General features: G+C 53.4%; 2 protein-coding genes across 5 annotated transcripts in view; one reads left to right on the forward strand and one right to left on the reverse strand.

Moving 5' to 3' along the window:
* Flrt1 (fibronectin leucine rich transmembrane protein 1) overlaps nucleotides 1-16,616 on the forward strand; it is a 79,666-nt gene extending 63,050 nt beyond the window's left edge. For both annotated transcript variants that reach the window (XM_021151364.3, XM_085834125.1), the window contains exon 3: nucleotides 6,613-16,616. In XM_021151364.3, coding sequence (XP_021007023.1) covers nucleotides 6,662-8,686 — 2,025 coding nt within the window. In that variant the 5' untranslated portion in view covers nucleotides 6,613-6,661 and the 3' untranslated portion in view covers nucleotides 8,687-16,616. The remainder of the gene's footprint in view (nucleotides 1-6,612) is intronic.
* Nucleotides 1-17,727, reverse strand: part of Macrod1 (mono-ADP ribosylhydrolase 1) — a 143,764-nt gene that overhangs the window by 96,476 nt on the left and 29,561 nt on the right. The gene's annotated exons all lie outside the window — the stretch shown is intronic.

The following is a 17,727-nucleotide window of genomic DNA, read 5'->3' on the forward strand; positions in this document are numbered from 1 at the left end:
CAGGGACTGGTAGAAGGCCCTGCCACTGAGCCTATTCGTCCACATCTATAAAAGGCAGATGGATGGGCTTGGATTCCTCTTCCTCCCACTCCCAGGATTCTCTCAGTTTTCCACTCTTGCATGCGTTCATGGCATGGGCACTTACAGCCTGCAGCCCAACAATGCCAAGCTGGCCACCAGGCTGGGGTACAGCCAGGCCTTCTTGGGCCTGTTTCCCCAGAGCAGCTGGATTTGAGCACTGGACAGTGCGACTGAGGGCCGAGTAGGTGGGCAGCTCTTCAGAGTTCAGACAGAACTTTTTGCCTCTCTGGACCACTGTAGTGGGAACACCCAGGTCATCATGGCCTCTGGGTGGTGCTGATGGCAAAGTCCAACCTCTCTCTTTCTCTAGCTGCCTAATTCTGGGCTTTAGAGTATACAGCCTGCCTCGTCTATTCAAAAGCTGTGGGCTAGGGAGGTGGTGCCATCAGTAAAGTGCCTCCTGCGTATGCACAAGGACCTGGGTTCTATCCCCAGTGCCCGCACAGAAGCCAGGCATGGCAGTGCATGTCTGTAACCCTGGCAGTTGGAGTGGGGTAAACAGGTAGATCGCTGGAGGTCCCTGGCCAGCCAGACAGCCAATGGGTGAGCTCTGAATTCTGTGAGAGACCTATCTTAAAAGATAAGGTGCAGAGCAATAGAGAAACACATACAGCCATGTCAGCCTCTGGCCTCACACACAGACAACAGAGTATGTGTAATGTAGCCTCTCTGAGCCAGGCTTACTGCTGGGCACGGGATGGACCACACCTGAAAAGCAGGTGTTTAGGTCCGGTGGAGAGGGCCGTTCACGTAATGGGAATCCAGGAAACCAGAGATCACAAATAGAATCCTCACGGAGAGCAGGGCTGGTGGGTTCCTTGCTTCTGCGAGGTCCTGGTCTCCATGGCTGCCTGGGAGTCTCTCTGATCAGCCCTTCCTCCACACCTGCTCCTCTCCTCTAGGCTCCTGCAGGTAATCTGGGAGCTTAGCAGCAAGAACCCCGACCCAGCCCTGGCCTCGGGGACTCACATGCCCCCAGCACTATCCCCACTTCACTCTTCCTGTCACTGGCGCTACATCTGCTTCTCTTCTTTTCCTTCCCCAAAGGAACTGTGTCCCAGTGGAGCCAGCTTTTACTCCAAAGGGACCCAGGCAGCCGTATCAGGTGGAGGACCATTTCATTAAGAGATGCTGAGACAGAAAGAAACAAAATGACATGTGTCTTCCTTCATCTCCCTCCCCCTTCCTGGCCCTGCATAGTTTAATATCGAACACTGCTATCAATATAATTAACCTCCTAAGACACAATTTGAAAGTCTTGTTTTTTAAAGCGATTCACTTTCTCTGAAGCCAAGGAGGACATCCTGCTGCCCAGCCCCACCCAGCGGCCCACACGCTTAGGTGAACTCGCAGTTCATCTCTGGTGGATTTGCATGCCTGTCTGCAATTACTGCCAGCGATAACGGCTGATACATAATGCATGCGGCATGAAATTAGAAAAATAATTAACTTTAGATTTGAAAAGAATCCCCGCCCCCGACTCTTACTGGCAGTACAAATGCTGAGTGCTACCACTGGACAAGGCGCGGGGGCTAAGCTGTTTGGGGTGATGGGTGAGTCTGGCTGGTATGCCAGAGCAGCCAAGACGAGAAGGTGCTAGAGAGTCAGGGTGTGCAAGGGGTGCCCCCATGGCATCTGCTGGAACAAGCTTCAAGTTCCTGGGCCGCGTCTATAACTTATATCTAGGCCAGTAAAGTAACGTGGCTAATGAAGTAACCTCTCCCTCCCTGAGGCCAGCGAGTGGTCAGCCAAGCTAAAAGTCGCCTATTTCATCCTTGGTCCCATTTCACAGATAAAGCCCCCAGAAGACCTGAAGCTACCCTTTTACATAGGCCAAGACTGAGAGAAGGCTGGCTGAGGGCATTATAGGACTGACACCGAGCCTGGCTTTCAAGACAGAAGCCAGTGTAGGCAGAGTGCAGGCTGGTCCATGAGAACACTGGGCAGAATGGGGTAACTCCTGCCCCTAGGCCTTCTTTCCAGTGAAATTAGACCCAGCACATGGGTAGGGCTGAGAAGGCCATAGGGTTGCTGCCTGTGAGCCTCTGACTGTCTGCATGGTCTTCCTCCTTGGGCCCAGGGTCATCTGGATATCTGGATATCTGGATATCTGCTTCTAATGGGAGCTGAGACCATGTCTGGTACCTAACATCAAAACTGCTTTCCTTGACAAACAAAAAGAGGGGCAGAGAGGCAGAGCTAGGAAGCAGGGGTAGTCTGTCCAGTCTTCCATCTCCTCCCAGCCTGGCTTCCTTTGGGAATCAGTTCAGTCCCCTCAAAGGCCATGAAGTGCCTGCCACCTCCCCATGGTATGTCCATGCGAGGCCTTGAGTCTGTTGCTGCTCCTGCGTGTGGTCTCAGCCAGTTATCCCTTGCAAAACTGGAGGGACACATCTCGGCAGGCACTGGAAGTCCACAGGGGTACAGCTAGCAGTCGAGTCTCCCTAGCTGGTGGTGTGTCCAGAGGCTGCTCAGTCACCTTTGCCAGGTGAAAGCAGAACTGGGCTCTGAAGGATCAGGGTCAGAGAAAGCTTCCAGGAGGAGGCAGGAGAGTGGGGCCTGGTGGCAGAGTGCATGCTGGCCTGGGAGGCTGAAGGGAAGCCTACACTGGTCACCGTGGCAAGAGCAACATGTGCAAAGGCCCTGGGGAAGCGGGGCGGTGTGTGCAGCATGTCCGAGTGCTAAAGGGCCCTGAGATTTCCAAAGCTGAGATGCAGCCCCACCGTTTCTCCTTCTCTAAGGCTTTGATTTCTCAATGACTGGAACGGGGTACAAGTACAAGAGACACAGTGGGCACAGCACATGAAGGACAGGCACAGAATGACAGTTAACATAGAGGCTATGCCCATGTATAGAAGGAAGCGGGTAGCCCCGGGACATAGACTGCACTTAGAAAGGGCAGTCTGAGCCAGGTGTGGTGGTGCATGCCTTTAATCCCAGCACTTGGGAGGCAGAGGCAGGCAGATTTCTGAGTTCAAGACCAGCCTTGTCTACAAAGTGAGTTCTAGGACAGCCAGAGCTATACAGAGAAGCCCTGTCTTGAAAAACCAAAAAAAAAAGAAAGAAAGAAAAAAAAGAATAATAAAAAAAAAAAAAGAAAAAAGGCAGCTTGCCTGTGGGGTACTCTGCACATGTGATCTCTTGGTGTCACCTGAGTCCTCACACAAGGGCAACTGTCAACCACATAGACAGGGAAACTGAAACCCAGAGAGGAGGACACTGCCTGAAAGAGGTGTGGGCAGAACATGAGCCTATTGTACCCAGTCCAGGCCATTGTCAGGAACCAGTAACTGCCCCCGCCCCCTGCCCCTAAGCCCCCTCAGCTAACGGAGACCACAGCCTGAGCCATCTCTCCGCACTCCTCCAGTGCTGTGTCAGGATCCTGCTGTTGGTCACAGAACTGGCACGTCGTAACTCAAACCACACGTGTCTGCGTGATCTGCACAATGACGACCAGTGATCCCGTAAAAGATGGGCAATTTACCAGATTTAATTTGACGGCCACATAAACCATCAAACACAACAAGGGGATGAAAGGGCCACCAAGCATCCAGGCAATTTAAGGGCTCCTCCAGAGTCTCCCTCCCCAGCCTGGTCTGTCCTCTGCCTGAAGCTGCCACGGTCTGAGACTGGAGTTGGCCTTGGGGAAGCAGGGTGGCCAGGGACGCTTGGGCAAGATGGATGGGCATCAGATACAGGAGTGGAAAGGCCTTGGGTCCCTGCCTCTCACTGCTGCTCCATTATCCATCAAACATCTCTGAGAGGTGCAATTTAGACTCTATTATGATGCAGAGCCTCAGGAGGCTGGGGCCTGTGGCCATGAGCTAAACAGGAGGAGAACAGATGCCCATGCCAGAGACTGTGGTGGCAGCCTTGGCTTTGGCTTTAACAAGTCTGGCCCTGCTCAGGGCACTGGCCCAGAACAGCTAAGGGCAGAGGCCACCTGTGACAGTACCCATCAGCTGGCCAGGAGCAGGTGTGTGTAATGAGGTTCAGGCTAAGATGCTGAGCCACAACCCAGAGACAAAGTGAAACAGCTTAGGAAAAGCCTGAGCTCTCTGCCTCGGCCTTGCCCTGTCCTACTCCTGGTTCCTGCTCACAAAGTGACTTGTGATGGGACCTTCAGGCTCCATTAAGAGGAGACTGGAGTACAGCTGAAGGTCTGGGTGTCAGTGACCTTGGAATGGTGGGGGGCTTGTCCTTCTGAGCTGCAGGCCTCAAGTTGTGACATAATATATATGACTGCCAGGCACAGGAAGGGACACAGTGAGAGTATGCTGCATAGACTGCCTGTGAATGCAGATTGCAGGGTCTGGCTCAAGGAGTCAAGTCAGTCCAGTGCTGGGTGTGTAATGCTCATTTTAGCTATGGATTCCAAGGAGATGAGGGACAAGAGATCAGGTCAGGCCTGGGGCAGCTTGGGATGCCCATACCTCACACAGAGTAACAGGAGACTGATGAAGACAAGCAAGCCCTTAGCCTGAGCCTATGGCCCCTGTTAGTGGAGTGTGGAAGCAATGCAGTGAGATTCTAGGCCTGGGAGCACACCTAGGTCCTACAGCCTCCTGTCAGCAGGCCTGTGCCTCCGTTCCTTCAGATAGGTCAGTATTAGTTTGTTTGTAGAAATAATTTATAAGGGCCTGTTGTGCACTAGGCTAGACCTAATGGGTAAGATACCCCAAAGTCCAAACATAAAGCATACACTAGCTGGTAATGAGCAGGCAAGCACTGAGCAGAGAGGAGGTATGCTCTGGAGTTAGAGGTTTTGGCAAGGTGACCAGGAAGGACCCACCTGAAGGAAGTGTGGGACAGCAAGCATCTCTGAGGGCCAGCTCTGGACATAGGGAAGTGTGCCTTGGGGCAGTAGGCCGGGGGGGGGGGGTTCAGCTGCTCCATAGGGAGAGGAATGTCACTGTGCCTGCTACCTGGCTTTAAAGTCATCGGGATGGTGGAGGAGTTTGGGCAGATGAGTGGAAGGGAGATCTGAGTCAATGAGCCTGGCTGCCAGGCAGAGGAAGCAGGCTAGGGAGCACTGCTAGGGAGCACTGAAAGGCACTGGGTGAGAGGTAAGAGGAAGAGAGGGGGCCAGGGAGCCTCAGCAGAGACCATCTTGGTGTCAAGGCTTCTGATGATGGTGACACTGTGAACCTTGCACCGAGGTTAAAGTGGGATGGAGGGATTGGTGTGCAGGGAGCTGGGTGGGGCAGAGTGAGTGGGTCATGGCCATGTGAGCTGTGCAGACTGGATACGTGAGTGAGGAGTAGGGAGATGGATGGATAGGATGAGGTGACACTTGGCTGACTGGGTGGACAGCCATGGCTCCTGGCTCTGAAAGACCTAGTTGAAGGAGGAATGCTTGAGCAGGGTCCTGAAGATTGAGGAGGAAGTCACTGGATAGAGGATAACTGGCAGGAACAGAGAAGGCCGGGCAAGGGAGCAGGGTTTGGTGCAGTTAGAAATGATGTCCTGGCTCCTCGGGCATCTTCGGGAGGTCCCCACCAGCCACTCAGCAGGAGCTGGTCATGCCCCACACTCCAGAGCTGTCCTCGCAGGCCAGGCCCTTGGATCAGGTCTGAGAAGCTATTACATCCTGCCCTGAAAGCCTCCTTGACCCCGAGTTTTACTGCAGACCTTTGCTGCTGTATGAAGACACCTTTTTTTTTAACCGAGATTGAAAGATAATTTCTCTTTAATTGATTTTTTACCACTGTGAACAGTAAAATAACGAAAAAAAGTCTATGCTGCAATCTTTCTATTTGCGAAAACTGAAATTATACCTTGCAGAAAAATTTCCTCGGTATGCCGACAACACCTCCCACCTTTTATTTGTCTCATTCCTTTAAATCAAGAAAGCTGATGTGTAAGTGAACGTGTGTGTTTGTGTGTGTGCGTGCGTGAGTGTGTGTGTGTGTGTGTGTGTGAAATAGCTGGAAGTTATTTCCACTGGAGAGAGACCAGGTATGGAATAGTTCCCCAGGAAACACAGGACCCAGAGCCAGGAGTCAGATCTGTTGACACCTCATTCTGCTGTGTATGAAACACATGGGTGACAAACAGGATGCATTGTTTCACCACCAGACAATGAGCTCGATGCTCTCCACTGCCCACCAGTGACAGCGCTGGCTGTGGCTTTCCTGAAGGTTCTGGTGACACGCCTCCTGAGCTCAGAGCCTCCCAGACACAAGCTTTCCTTTCAGAGCCCGCGTCCATGCCAGACATGGGTCTTTGGAGAATGATGGCTCGTCTATGAAATTCACCCTAAGCCATTTTCCCACTGCTGGCACCATGTGTGCGACCCTTAAAGGCGGTTTATCTTGAGGCTGTGAGCTGCTTGCGCTAACCACTCCCCTTAAAAACCAGCCCCTCCTGGTGAGATCCACAGCAGACATTAGCATCACAGAGCTTGCCTGTCTCCAGGACAGGCCTCCCTTATAGCCTGGCCTCAGCCCTTCGAGACCGGACTTTACTGACTCCCCTCCCCAGGCCCCACACTATCTCACACTCAGCACGCTTATCTTGTGCTCCCTGCAGGTATTGAGACTCCAGGTTGGGTGGGTCAGGCCTCCAGCAGCCATCCACCATGGTGGTGGCACACCCTGCTGCCACCGCTACCACCACGCCTGCTGCCACGGTCACAGCCACTGTCGTGATGACCACAGCCACCATGGACCTGCGGGACTGGCTGTTTCTCTGTTATGGGCTCATTGCCTTCCTCACGGAGGTCATCGATAGCACCACCTGCCCATCAGTGTGCCGCTGTGACAATGGCTTCATCTACTGCAATGACCGGGGACTCACATCCATCCCCTCAGACATCCCCGACGATGCCACCACCCTCTACCTACAGAACAACCAGATCAACAACGCGGGCATCCCTCAGGACCTCAAGACCAAGGTCAAGGTGCAGGTCATCTACCTGTATGAGAATGACCTGGATGAATTCCCTGTCAATCTCCCCCGCTCCCTGCGAGAGCTGCATCTGCAGGACAACAATGTGCGCACCATCGCCAGGGACTCTTTGGCTCGCATCCCGCTGCTGGAGAAGCTGCACCTGGATGACAACTCCGTTTCCACCGTGAGCATCGAGGAGGATGCTTTCGCTGACAGCAAGCAGCTCAAACTGCTTTTCCTGAGCCGGAACCACCTGAGCAGCATTCCGTCGGGGCTGCCCCACACGCTGGAGGAACTGAGGCTGGATGACAACCGCATCTCTACCATCCCCCTGCACGCATTCAAGGGTCTCAACAGCCTGCGGCGCCTGGTTCTGGATGGCAACCTGCTGGCCAACCAGCGCATTGCCGACGACACCTTCAGCCGGCTGCAGAACCTCACGGAGCTGTCGCTAGTACGGAACTCGCTGGCTGCCCCGCCCCTTAATCTGCCCAGTGCCCACCTGCAGAAGCTCTACCTGCAGGACAATGCCATCAGTCACATTCCCTACAACACACTGGCCAAGATGCGGGAGCTGGAGAGGTTGGACCTGTCCAACAACAACCTCACCACGCTGCCTCGGGGCCTGTTTGATGACCTGGGGAACCTGGCACAGCTGCTCCTCAGGAACAACCCCTGGTTCTGTGGCTGTAACCTCATGTGGCTGCGGGACTGGGTGAAGGCACGGGCTGCAGTGGTCAATGTGCGGGGCCTCATGTGCCAGGGCCCTGAGAAGGTCCGGGGCATGGCCATCAAAGACATCACCAGCGAGATGGATGAGTGCTTTGAGGCGGGGTCACAGGGCGGTGCTGCTAATGCAGCCGCCAAGACCACAGTCAGCAACCATGCCTCTGCCACCACACCCCAGGGCTCTCTGTTTACCCTCAAGGCCAAGAGGCCAGGACTGCGCCTCCCAGACTCCAACATTGACTACCCCATGGCCACTGGCGATGGCGCCAAGACATTGGTCATCCAGGTGAAGCCACTGACGGCAGACTCTATCCGAATCACATGGAAGGCCATGCTACCCGCCTCTTCTTTCCGGCTCAGTTGGCTACGTCTGGGCCATAGCCCAGCTGTGGGCTCTATAACAGAGACCCTGGTGCAGGGGGACAAGACAGAGTACTTGCTGACAGCACTGGAGCCCAAGTCCACTTACATCATCTGTATGGTCACCATGGAGACTGGCAACACCTACGTGGCCGATGAGACACCTGTGTGTGCCAAGGCAGAGACAGCCGATAGCTACGGCCCCACCACCACGCTCAACCAGGAACAGAACGCTGGCCCTATGGCGGGGCTGCCCCTGGCTGGGATTATTGGTGGTGCCGTGGCTCTTGTATTTCTCTTCCTGGTCCTGGGAGCCATTTGCTGGTACGTGCACCGGGCCGGCGAGCTGCTGACCCGAGAGAGGGTCTACAACAGGGGCAGCAGGAGGAAGGACGACTACATGGAGTCAGGGACCAAGAAGGATAACTCCATTCTAGAAATCCGTGGCCCAGGACTGCAGATGCTACCCATCAACCCGTACCGCTCCAAAGAGGAGTACGTGGTGCACACCATATTTCCCTCCAATGGCAGCAGCCTCTGCAAGGGCGCCCACACTATTGGCTACGGCACCACACGAGGCTACCGGGAAGCGGGCATCCCTGATGTGGACTATTCCTACACATGAAGCTGGCCGCCCGCGCCCGCGCCGGTGTGTCACGTGGCTCTGTCTAGCCCACTGCAACACCAGGAGCCAGGAAGAGAAACTCCACAGTGACCTTCCAAGCAGAAAGCAAAGTTTGGGGAGGGTTGGTGATTTTGCAGAACACCACAGTGGGGTTTACAAAAAAAAAAAAAAGACATAGAAGGCAGGAAGGGGATTCAGCATTGTTGGAGCTGTAATTTATACCAGAACATGGGCGTTAAAGACTAAACGTAACCTCGCAGGAAGGGTTGGGTTGGGTTGGGACTTTTTTTTTCTTGAACCAGATTGATGCTACCTGTACAACATTTGTATTCACCACGAGCTCCATTCAGGGCCGTCAGAGAGAAGCCGATAACAAACACATGTGACGGCACGGAGCCCCACCCCCACCCCCACCCCAAGCAGCTGTCCTTGTGGATGCTCACGGGTGACAACTCAGTGAAAGGTTTTCAGGTTCCTCACAAAAGAGCCAGGGGAGGAAAAAGACTTTGCTCTGGAGACAGTGACCTGGAATCTCTTCCCTGGTCTTTCCTGTGCCGTTTCCTTCCCAGATCTACAAAAATATGGCGTTCTCCGAGATACTCTCTCAACAATACCATAGTCAATTAAAAGAAAAATACGTCAAACTTTTCCTTCCAGTGCTGAGCACTTCAGTTCCATCCACCGGACTCTGCAGAAAGCTCTGAGGAAAGCAAGCTGGAGCTTTCTCTGCCACGTGGAGGTGCATCTGTCTGCCCACCCACGGCCGGGTCCTGTGTCTCAGTTCGGATGGGTAGATAGAGCTGCGTGTCTGTCCTCTCAGCGCTTCTTGGGTCAGTCCTTGACATTTCCTCAGACAATAGAATTGCAAAAATCTTGCTTTCTCCTAGAAATCATTGAGTAAGTAGAGCGTGTGGAGGTGGAGGGGAGGTGCCTCAGTCCAGGTGGTAGGAAAGAGATCCTGTGTCAGCCAGCCCAGAGCCGGGCCACTCCCCTTTCTGGTAACCAAGAAAAGCTTTCCTTGATGACCAGTGCCCTCATCTGTCCCTCCTCCAATAGATACTGTCCCCACAATAGTGTTTGTTTACTCTTTCTCCTGGGACAGGTAATTTATAAACAGGAACTGTTTATAAATATGCGTGTGTGTGCGCACACACACATCAGCTGGCTAGACCTATTGGGGTTTCCATGGCTGTCCAAATAAAGCCCAGAAAAGAAGAAAAAAAATTCAAAAAAGCCCTGGGAGACATCAGCACACACACACACACACACATACACACACACACACACACGCACGCACGCACGCACGCACGCACAATCTCAGCCATACCCACACTAGGGGCTCTGTTCTCAAAAGGAAAAAATCAGATTTCTTTGTTAAAAAAAAAAAAAATCAACCTCCAAAAGGGTACTGACTGGGCCCTCAGAAGAACTAAGATTTTATTCCCTCTCTGTGGAATCAATGTCGTTATCATTTATCAACTGACATCACAGTGTGGTGAGCCATGAGATTAAAACCATGATAAAATAATGACAGCAAATCCAGAAAGGAGGGAAGAGCGGTGCCTGGGGTTCTGGTGTCTGCTTCGTCCTGTGCTCGGGGAGCCCGGGTCACCATCTGTCAATGCATCGCTTTGCCCTGCACCGGGGGAAATAGTCATCAGAGGGAAGACGCTGGTCTGAGGGCAGCCGGACGGGAAGGGGTCCAGCTCCTGACACTGATGTTTGCAAAAGACCTCTGCCACTCCATCCAAAGCAAAGGCAGGAAGAAGAGGCCAGGCAGCTGCCCAAAGTGTACCTGGTGGGGCATCCGCTTGCTGGACATTAAAGAGCCAACTAGCCCTTCAGTGAAGAGATGAGATAGAAAGAAATGGACCCGGCAGGTGCCTCAGAGTAGTGGAAAGGGGCACAGGCTCCTGATCTCAGCCCAAGGGGTCATCATACCAAATGGAGACCCCCAACCCACCAGCCCCAGGGAACGGCCAAGGGGTATGGACGTGGATCACTCCAAAGGAGACCTTCTTCCTCTTCATCCCAGGTCATTTTTCCCACATAATGAGGTCAAGAGAGAAATGCTCCTGAGCCCCAGATTCAGGTCTGTATAAACATGTACCCTGGAGCCCTGTGGTCCCCAGTGACCCTAATGATGCTCTAGTCCTGGCAGACTCAGAGACCCATCTGTAAGGAACAGGTATGTGAGGGAGAGTCCCAGATGCTGAACAAGGCATTGAGGGCACCGTGCCAGCTTCCCCAAAGCCGCAGGAAAATCAAACTCCATGTCCTCACCCCTACCTTGCACCTGTAACTTGCCCTGTCCGATATGCTTTCATGTCCCCCTTCCCTGTTTCCTGCCCCAGGAAGGGTCTGATGGCCAAATGCTTGAAACACCTGGGCTATGGTAAATCTCTTCCCCCACCACACAGAATAAGCCTGACCCACGGGAGCCTTGGCAGTCACAGGCAGAATGTCAAAGATTGAGGACCAATCTAAGGGGCTCACTCCACATTACACCCAGTTGGACAGCCCAAGGCTGGCATTGCCCCCTAAAGAGCCCTAGATGCTGATCAGAGTGAACACTGCCCAGCCATAGCTCTGCATCCCCTCCAAGAGCCCTTCCTGTGCCATTCCACCCCTGCTGGTCCTATCATTTTCCCAGTACCCTTTTTTTTTTTTTTTTTTTTTTTTTGGTTTTTCGAGACAGGGTTTCTCTGTATAGCCCTGGCTGTCCTGGAACTCACTTTGTAGACCAGGCTGGCCTCGAACTCAGAAATCCGCCTGCCTCTGCCTCCCAAGTGCTGGGATTAAAGGCGTGCGCCACCACCGCCTGGCCCTAGTACCCTTTATTCTGTGTGTATTGGGGATGGAATAACACTGGAGACTAAATCCAGGGCCTAGCCATGCAAGGCAAACACCCCACCACTGTGCTGCGTCCCTAGAACCGCACTTGGAGGCATCCTTTCAGAAAGCCCCCAAGTGTAACCTTTTGTCCCAGTTCTCCAAAGGAGACAAAGGAACCTAGCTCCTGGCCTCACAATACAATAGAAGAGGCTCAGGGCACCCAGCCTTTCTACCCTCAGAAGTGAGGGAGGCCAGGGTTGGCACTGGACGGCCAATGGGATGCTGTCCATGTGCAGCCGACATTTCCATAGGGAAGTCTGTGGCTGGCCGGCCTGACCCTCAGTTTCTAACCAGCCAGAACAACCTCCGTGGCCTCAGCTCTGGGGAGTGTATTTTGTGGCATTTAAGGCAAGTTTAAACTAAAAAAACCCAGTGACACTTCTTTGGCTAAGTGGTTTACCCTTCGTGGTAATTAGATGCAGCGATTGGAATCTCTTTTTCTATTACATGGCAATTTTACTTTAAATTTCCTCTTTAAAAAAAGAAAGAAAGAAAGAGAAAAAAAGCGGGGAAGAAAAGGCAAGGAAGGAGAGAGGCATCAGGGCCAGGGGCATTTGCATTTTGCGAATGAAGCCTCTGGTAAGCTCAGCTCAGGCGTGCGGCCCAACGTATGGAATGCTTAAGAGATTACTAAGAATAAAATCTATTAATTAGTCATACTCAATTCCGCAGACATGACGTGAATCAAAAGCTCCCTTCCTTCCCTCATCTGCATCCTCTTCCTGAGGAAGCCTCCATCTTCCCTGAAAGGCTGCCTCCTGGCCTGCCTCCCCCTCAGTGCCCCTCAGCCTTAGCCCTGTGTGGCGGATCCTGACCTGGAGAACAGGTGTGGGGACACTGCACCGTCCTACCCTGAGCCATGCTGGCAGGGAGGGGACAGCCTTGGGAAGACAGCTGAGGAATTCAGCCTTCCCTCCCTGGGTCCAGAAGCCCCTGTGTTCCCTGCCCCGTGCTCCCTGCCCTGTGCTCCATGCCTCTCCTTCCATCTCAAAACCCCTTTCCCAGAGTTCCCAGTAGGTCAGCTGCCCAGCTCAGCCCCAGTGAGGGAGCCAGGAGCATGGTATACAGATGCGAGCTTCCATCTCTAAAGTGAGGGTGTCTGGGGCAGATTCTTGCTTCATGGAGACCCTGTGAGAGCAACCTCTCTGTGCTGAGTCTGGAAGGTTCTAATGGGCTCAGGGCAGTGGGGGCGAGGGGGGTGTGAACCAGTGCTGGGTAGGAAGAGGCAGTGTGGACTCTGAGGCCACAGAAGGGATGAGCAGTGTATCTGGAATGGCCTCCCAACCTGAGCTTCCTCCCTCACTGCCCCCGGCAAGAGAGTAGGAAACAAAAGTCAGAGCCAGACTGGGGACCCTTCTCACCCAACCCCCCACAAGTCTTAAGACATCTGCTTTCCACTGAGCACACCGGGGAGGAGGCCAAAGCTTCCGAGCCTCTTGCTTATGAAAAATACAACAAGGGAAACTGGGTGCAGCAGCCGGGAAGCTATGCAGAGGCAGCAGGGACAGACTCGAGTGGGCATGGTGGCCTGAGTCCCCCATGGACCAGATGACATGTCACGGCCAGGGTCAGGGCTGCAGGCCTCTTGTGAACCACGTTCTCTACTCACACAGACAGCGGCGCAGGTGACAGCAGCTGATGCTGAGACTGGATGGGTGCCAGGGTGAGCACTAGCAAGCGATTCACAGGCTTTCCAGAGAGCAGAGCAAGGAGGCTTTTTTTTTTTTTTTTTTTTGGTAAGGAGGATAAAAAGGCTCAAAAATGCAAATCATTACCGTTTACAACCAAGCGAGTCTGCTAAATTGATTAGAAGAGATTAAACTCCTTGGAGGTGAAGGGAAAGGGGGATTTTTTTTGTGGGTTATGAACCTGCCCCAAGTGGCAGCCCACACAGCAGGCATTTTCCGGGTCTGGATGGGAGGGGTAGCAGCTGTTCCTGCCTAGCGCCCTGAGGAGCTGGCATCTCTAAGGACTGAATAAATTGAATAGCTAGGGCCAGGGCCACAGGAACAGAAAGGGTCACTGTTGCCAGGACAGGTCATACAGCAGCTGTGCCAGCCCCTGGGCAGTCTCTGATCCTGTCACCTAGGATCAGTCTGTCTTGAGAGATGGCAAGCCACATCTGGATCAGAGCAGCCTGTGCCATTGCTTGGAGAGTAAGACTCCAGAGCCATGAGATGTCCTGTATCCTTATGCTGGGAACCTGCTGCTCTCTGGGGTCAGAGAAAGAGTGAGGCCGGCTGTAAAGAAAACCCTGAAGGTCAGGAGAGAGAAGCTGGGCCCAGCAAAGGAAGCAGACGGTGGCCTGTGCGTCCCATGAAGCAACCAAGCGTTATCTGAGGATGTGACCCACAGCTCTACAGCCTGAGCTAAGGCCTGGGTCTTTGTCTAGAAGACGCCAGTTCCCATGCTTGCTTTATCACAACCTCCAGGACAGGATGTACAAAGACATCCTTCCCCAGTCTGTGCTCAGCAGGTACTGAGGGACACTGACAGGACACATGCTGGGCTCAGCACTGCACGCCCCAGGATGTCCCTGGACCTGTTCCCTCCAGCCCAGCTGCCTCACACCCAGGAGTAACTACAGTCTCAACACTGCCTGCCAGCCAGTCCGTCCATCACAGCCAGCTGATGGTGCCTGGGGCTCTCTTGGAATGTTCACCAGTTTTTAGGCATTTACCGATTCTTTTGAAGTGTCCCAATCATTTGTGTGAAATATCCACATTGGCTTCTTTTAAAACAACTGACAAAATGGCTCCCTTTCTCTCCTCCCGCCTTTCTTTTTTCCCCTTTTCTCCACCCCACTCCCACCCCTGATGTTTTGAGTCTGGCACTGGATTTCTGATGCCCCATGCTACCTCCTTTGATTTTTTTTTTTTTTTTTTGAGACAGGGTCTCACATAACCCAGGTTGGCTTCGAACCCTTTATGTAGCTAAGAGTACTATAAATTTCTGATCCTCCTGTCTCTACCTCTTTTAGATTTTAATGTATTTTTCCCCTGATTCTGGGAATTTCATTGTCCCTGGGGCTACTCCCAACTCTCCTATCATGAGGGGCTTGCAGAGTGTGCCACATGGAAAGGGCACCAACTCTCTCCGTGTCTCTCCTGACCCGTGTGCAGACAGCTTTCTAGCCTGGGGCTGCTCCTGCTTCAGGAAGCCACCCTGGGCTCTCTGAAACTACTGTCAGAATTCCTTGCTGCTGAGAGGTCCAGCTTGTGCCAGGAGGGAATTGTGGGTATGTGGTGGGCACTGTGCCCGGCGGGCGGGTGGATCAGCCCCGGCTTCACACAGCCCCACTCCCAAAACAGAGTCACCATCAAGTCAACTCAGCAGTAGTTTGGTTTCCCTACCCACACACCTGGGAACCGAGGACCAGCAGGGGACCTGGAACCCCTGACCACCTTCTCTTCCCACCTGCCATTTGTCTACTCATGGGAACGGCCTGAGGGCTGGCAGTGAGGGCCCTTCTGTTCTGCACCTGGCTGGTGGCCTGGCCAGGAGAGGGTCTCACCTGGGAAACTCCTCCCGGAAGCCTCCCGCCCTGCTTTGCTTCGGGATTGGTGTGTCTCTAGCAGATGGGAAATGAAGATTCAGTGAGATCTGGCAGCACGACAGCCTGAATGGTGACTCAGTTTCCCTTTTCCAAGATTTGCATCAAGTAGGTGAGGGGGGTTGGCAGAAAACTAGAGAGACCCAGGAGGGCGGGGTATAAGAAACAAGATCCAAGGCAACAGCCTGTCATTGCCTGCCACCCCTGCAGAGTCCCCGCACCCGAGCCACCCGCCTGGCGGGACTAATCAGACTTTCTCTTCAAGACAGAAAAACAAGCGCGACATGAACCGACAATCAAAGCCGCAGCAGGCCCGGGGCTGCCGCTGCTCATTCCCCCAGGGGCCCATGGTTCCAAACAGCTCTCAACCTGCCTTAGATGGAAGGAGAGGTAGCAGGTCCCCCGCCCCTTACCCGTCTTGTGACCAGTCCCATCTCTGAAGGTTCTGGGCACAAAGTGGGGAAGCCCTACCCACAAAACCCCAAAGTAGCCTTAGGCATTTCCCCCCAGCCCAGCATGACCGTCAGAGAATGGCTTTAACCAATAAGCCACTTGGGCATCTAGGGTATAGTGTAAAAGTGAGGACCTGGTTCCTCTAGCCCCTCTAGGGAGGCTGAGGGTTGTCAAGAGGAAACCACGGGCCCAGTAGAGGAGGCTCATCATCTGAGAGAAAAAGGGAGAAACCTGGAGGCTGGGAGTCAACCAATCAGGCTCTGCAGACCTGTGCTTGTGCTGGCTGGTGCCACCAGCAGGTGTGAGCAAGGAAGGCAAAGGTACAGGGCTGCTTCAGAGGACCCCTATCCTGACCCTACGTAAGCACTGCAGAGTGGGGGCTTTGGCAGAGCTCTCCTCCCGGTATACAAAGGATGCCTGTTGGTATTGCCAAGTAAGGAGAACAGGTATTGGGAAGCATAGCCTGGTCCCCAGTTCTGAGGTGACCATGGCCAACCTCTGGGGATGCTACAGGTGGGCTGCCTGCCCAGACCAAGGCAATGAGGCAGACCCTGAACTGCCTGTGTTCCAAGCTCCGTTTCAGCCAGACTAGGAACCCTGGAGCCTGTTGGATGCTCACCCCTCTCTTTTTCTCTGAAGGGCGGAACGGTCTGGGGGGAGGGGTCTGAGTACCCCCTTCAGGCGGCAGCTGCAGCTGGGAACTGGCAGGCAGATGGAGGCCCTGCTCCCTGGAAGGCCTGGCTACACCCAGCCTCATGGCCCACCTGCTTCACTCCGACTCTACCACTAGACAAGGGTTTTTCAGAAAATGGCGACACAAACACCCCACCACCACGACAACAACACAAACCAAAGTGCACTCCAAACCGCCCTTTGGCCTCCTTCAATGTAGGTGCCTTGAAACTTCAATGTTGAGATGAATGTGACTAATTAATTGGTCCTATTTTCTGTTTGTCTGTTTCATATAAAATGTCCAAGTCCACCTGCCTTGTCCTTTCTTGAAATAAATAGAAAGATTTAAATTTTACAGTCATCTCTGCTGCTGACTGTGGGCTCAGCAGCCCAGCGCGTCAGGAGCTAAGGTGTCTCAAATGTTCTTCCTGAACAATCTCAGGCCTGATTTGGGGGCGTGGGGGTTCGCTCTGCTGTTGGGGGTCCCCTGGCAGGTGGGGTAGCAGCCTGAGCAGAGACTCTTGGGTTTGATACATTTCCTGGGCAGAATCTGCTGAAGAGCCAGGTACGATGGCACCTGTAGTCCCAGCACTTGGGAAGTGGAGGCAGGAAGATCAGAGTTCAAGGTCATCCATGAGGACATAATGAGTTTGAGCACAACCTAAACTATTTGAGACCTTGTCGCAGGGGGAACAAAAAGAAAAAAAGCCAAAACAAGACAACTAAAAAGAATCTAATGACAGCAGAAGCTTAGGTCAGCCATGCAGGGCAGCCCCCTGACACGTGCAGACGTGGGGATGGTCTTCACTTGGAGAGTTATGAATAAAAGCTGAGGATTATTCCCTAAGAGGCTCTGGCAACCACATGGGCATCCAGATAAGCACTTGGGAGCATGTGCTTGCCCCACCAGTGACCCTCGTGTTCAGCCCCTGAAGATGTCCCTTGTTCCCTGCACATGCCCACCACATCCACAATGCCAGGATCTCTCACCTGGGTGGGGAGAGAGCAGAAATTATTTTCATGAGAACAACAGCAATTCCTTCGAAGTTTAAGATTAAGCGAGAACTCATTACTCCTCCTTAGATCTGCTCTCACATCTCAGCGGGGGTTAATGAATCTCCCCTTATATTCCAAGGAAGCGGGTGTTTCTCCACGGGCCTTGGTGGCCCCACAGTTGCCTCTCCCGTCCCCCATTGACTTCACCTCCCACCGTGCTAGGGGCAGGAACTGATCAAGGGGGAACACTCCACCGGGCAGCACTCAACATGACTTTTAGGGACCAGAACAAGGTGGGTGGATTCTGAGTTCTAAGGAGATGCTTGGGTGTTCCGGAGGGCTGCTTCCCATTCTCTCCTGAGGTATCTTTCTTTTCTGAGGCTGCTGTGGAGACTTCCTAGAAAATGGCTAGCCAGCCAGTTAGGCAGAGAGTTATTGAGGGCCTACTATGTGCTAGGGCTAGGGCTACAGT

Source organism: Mus caroli, unplaced genomic scaffold (genome assembly GCF_978045245.1).
Source record: "Mus caroli unplaced genomic scaffold, Mus_caroli_1 scaffold_20, whole genome shotgun sequence".
NCBI classification, from domain to species: Eukaryota; Metazoa; Chordata; class Mammalia; order Rodentia; family Muridae; genus Mus; species Mus caroli.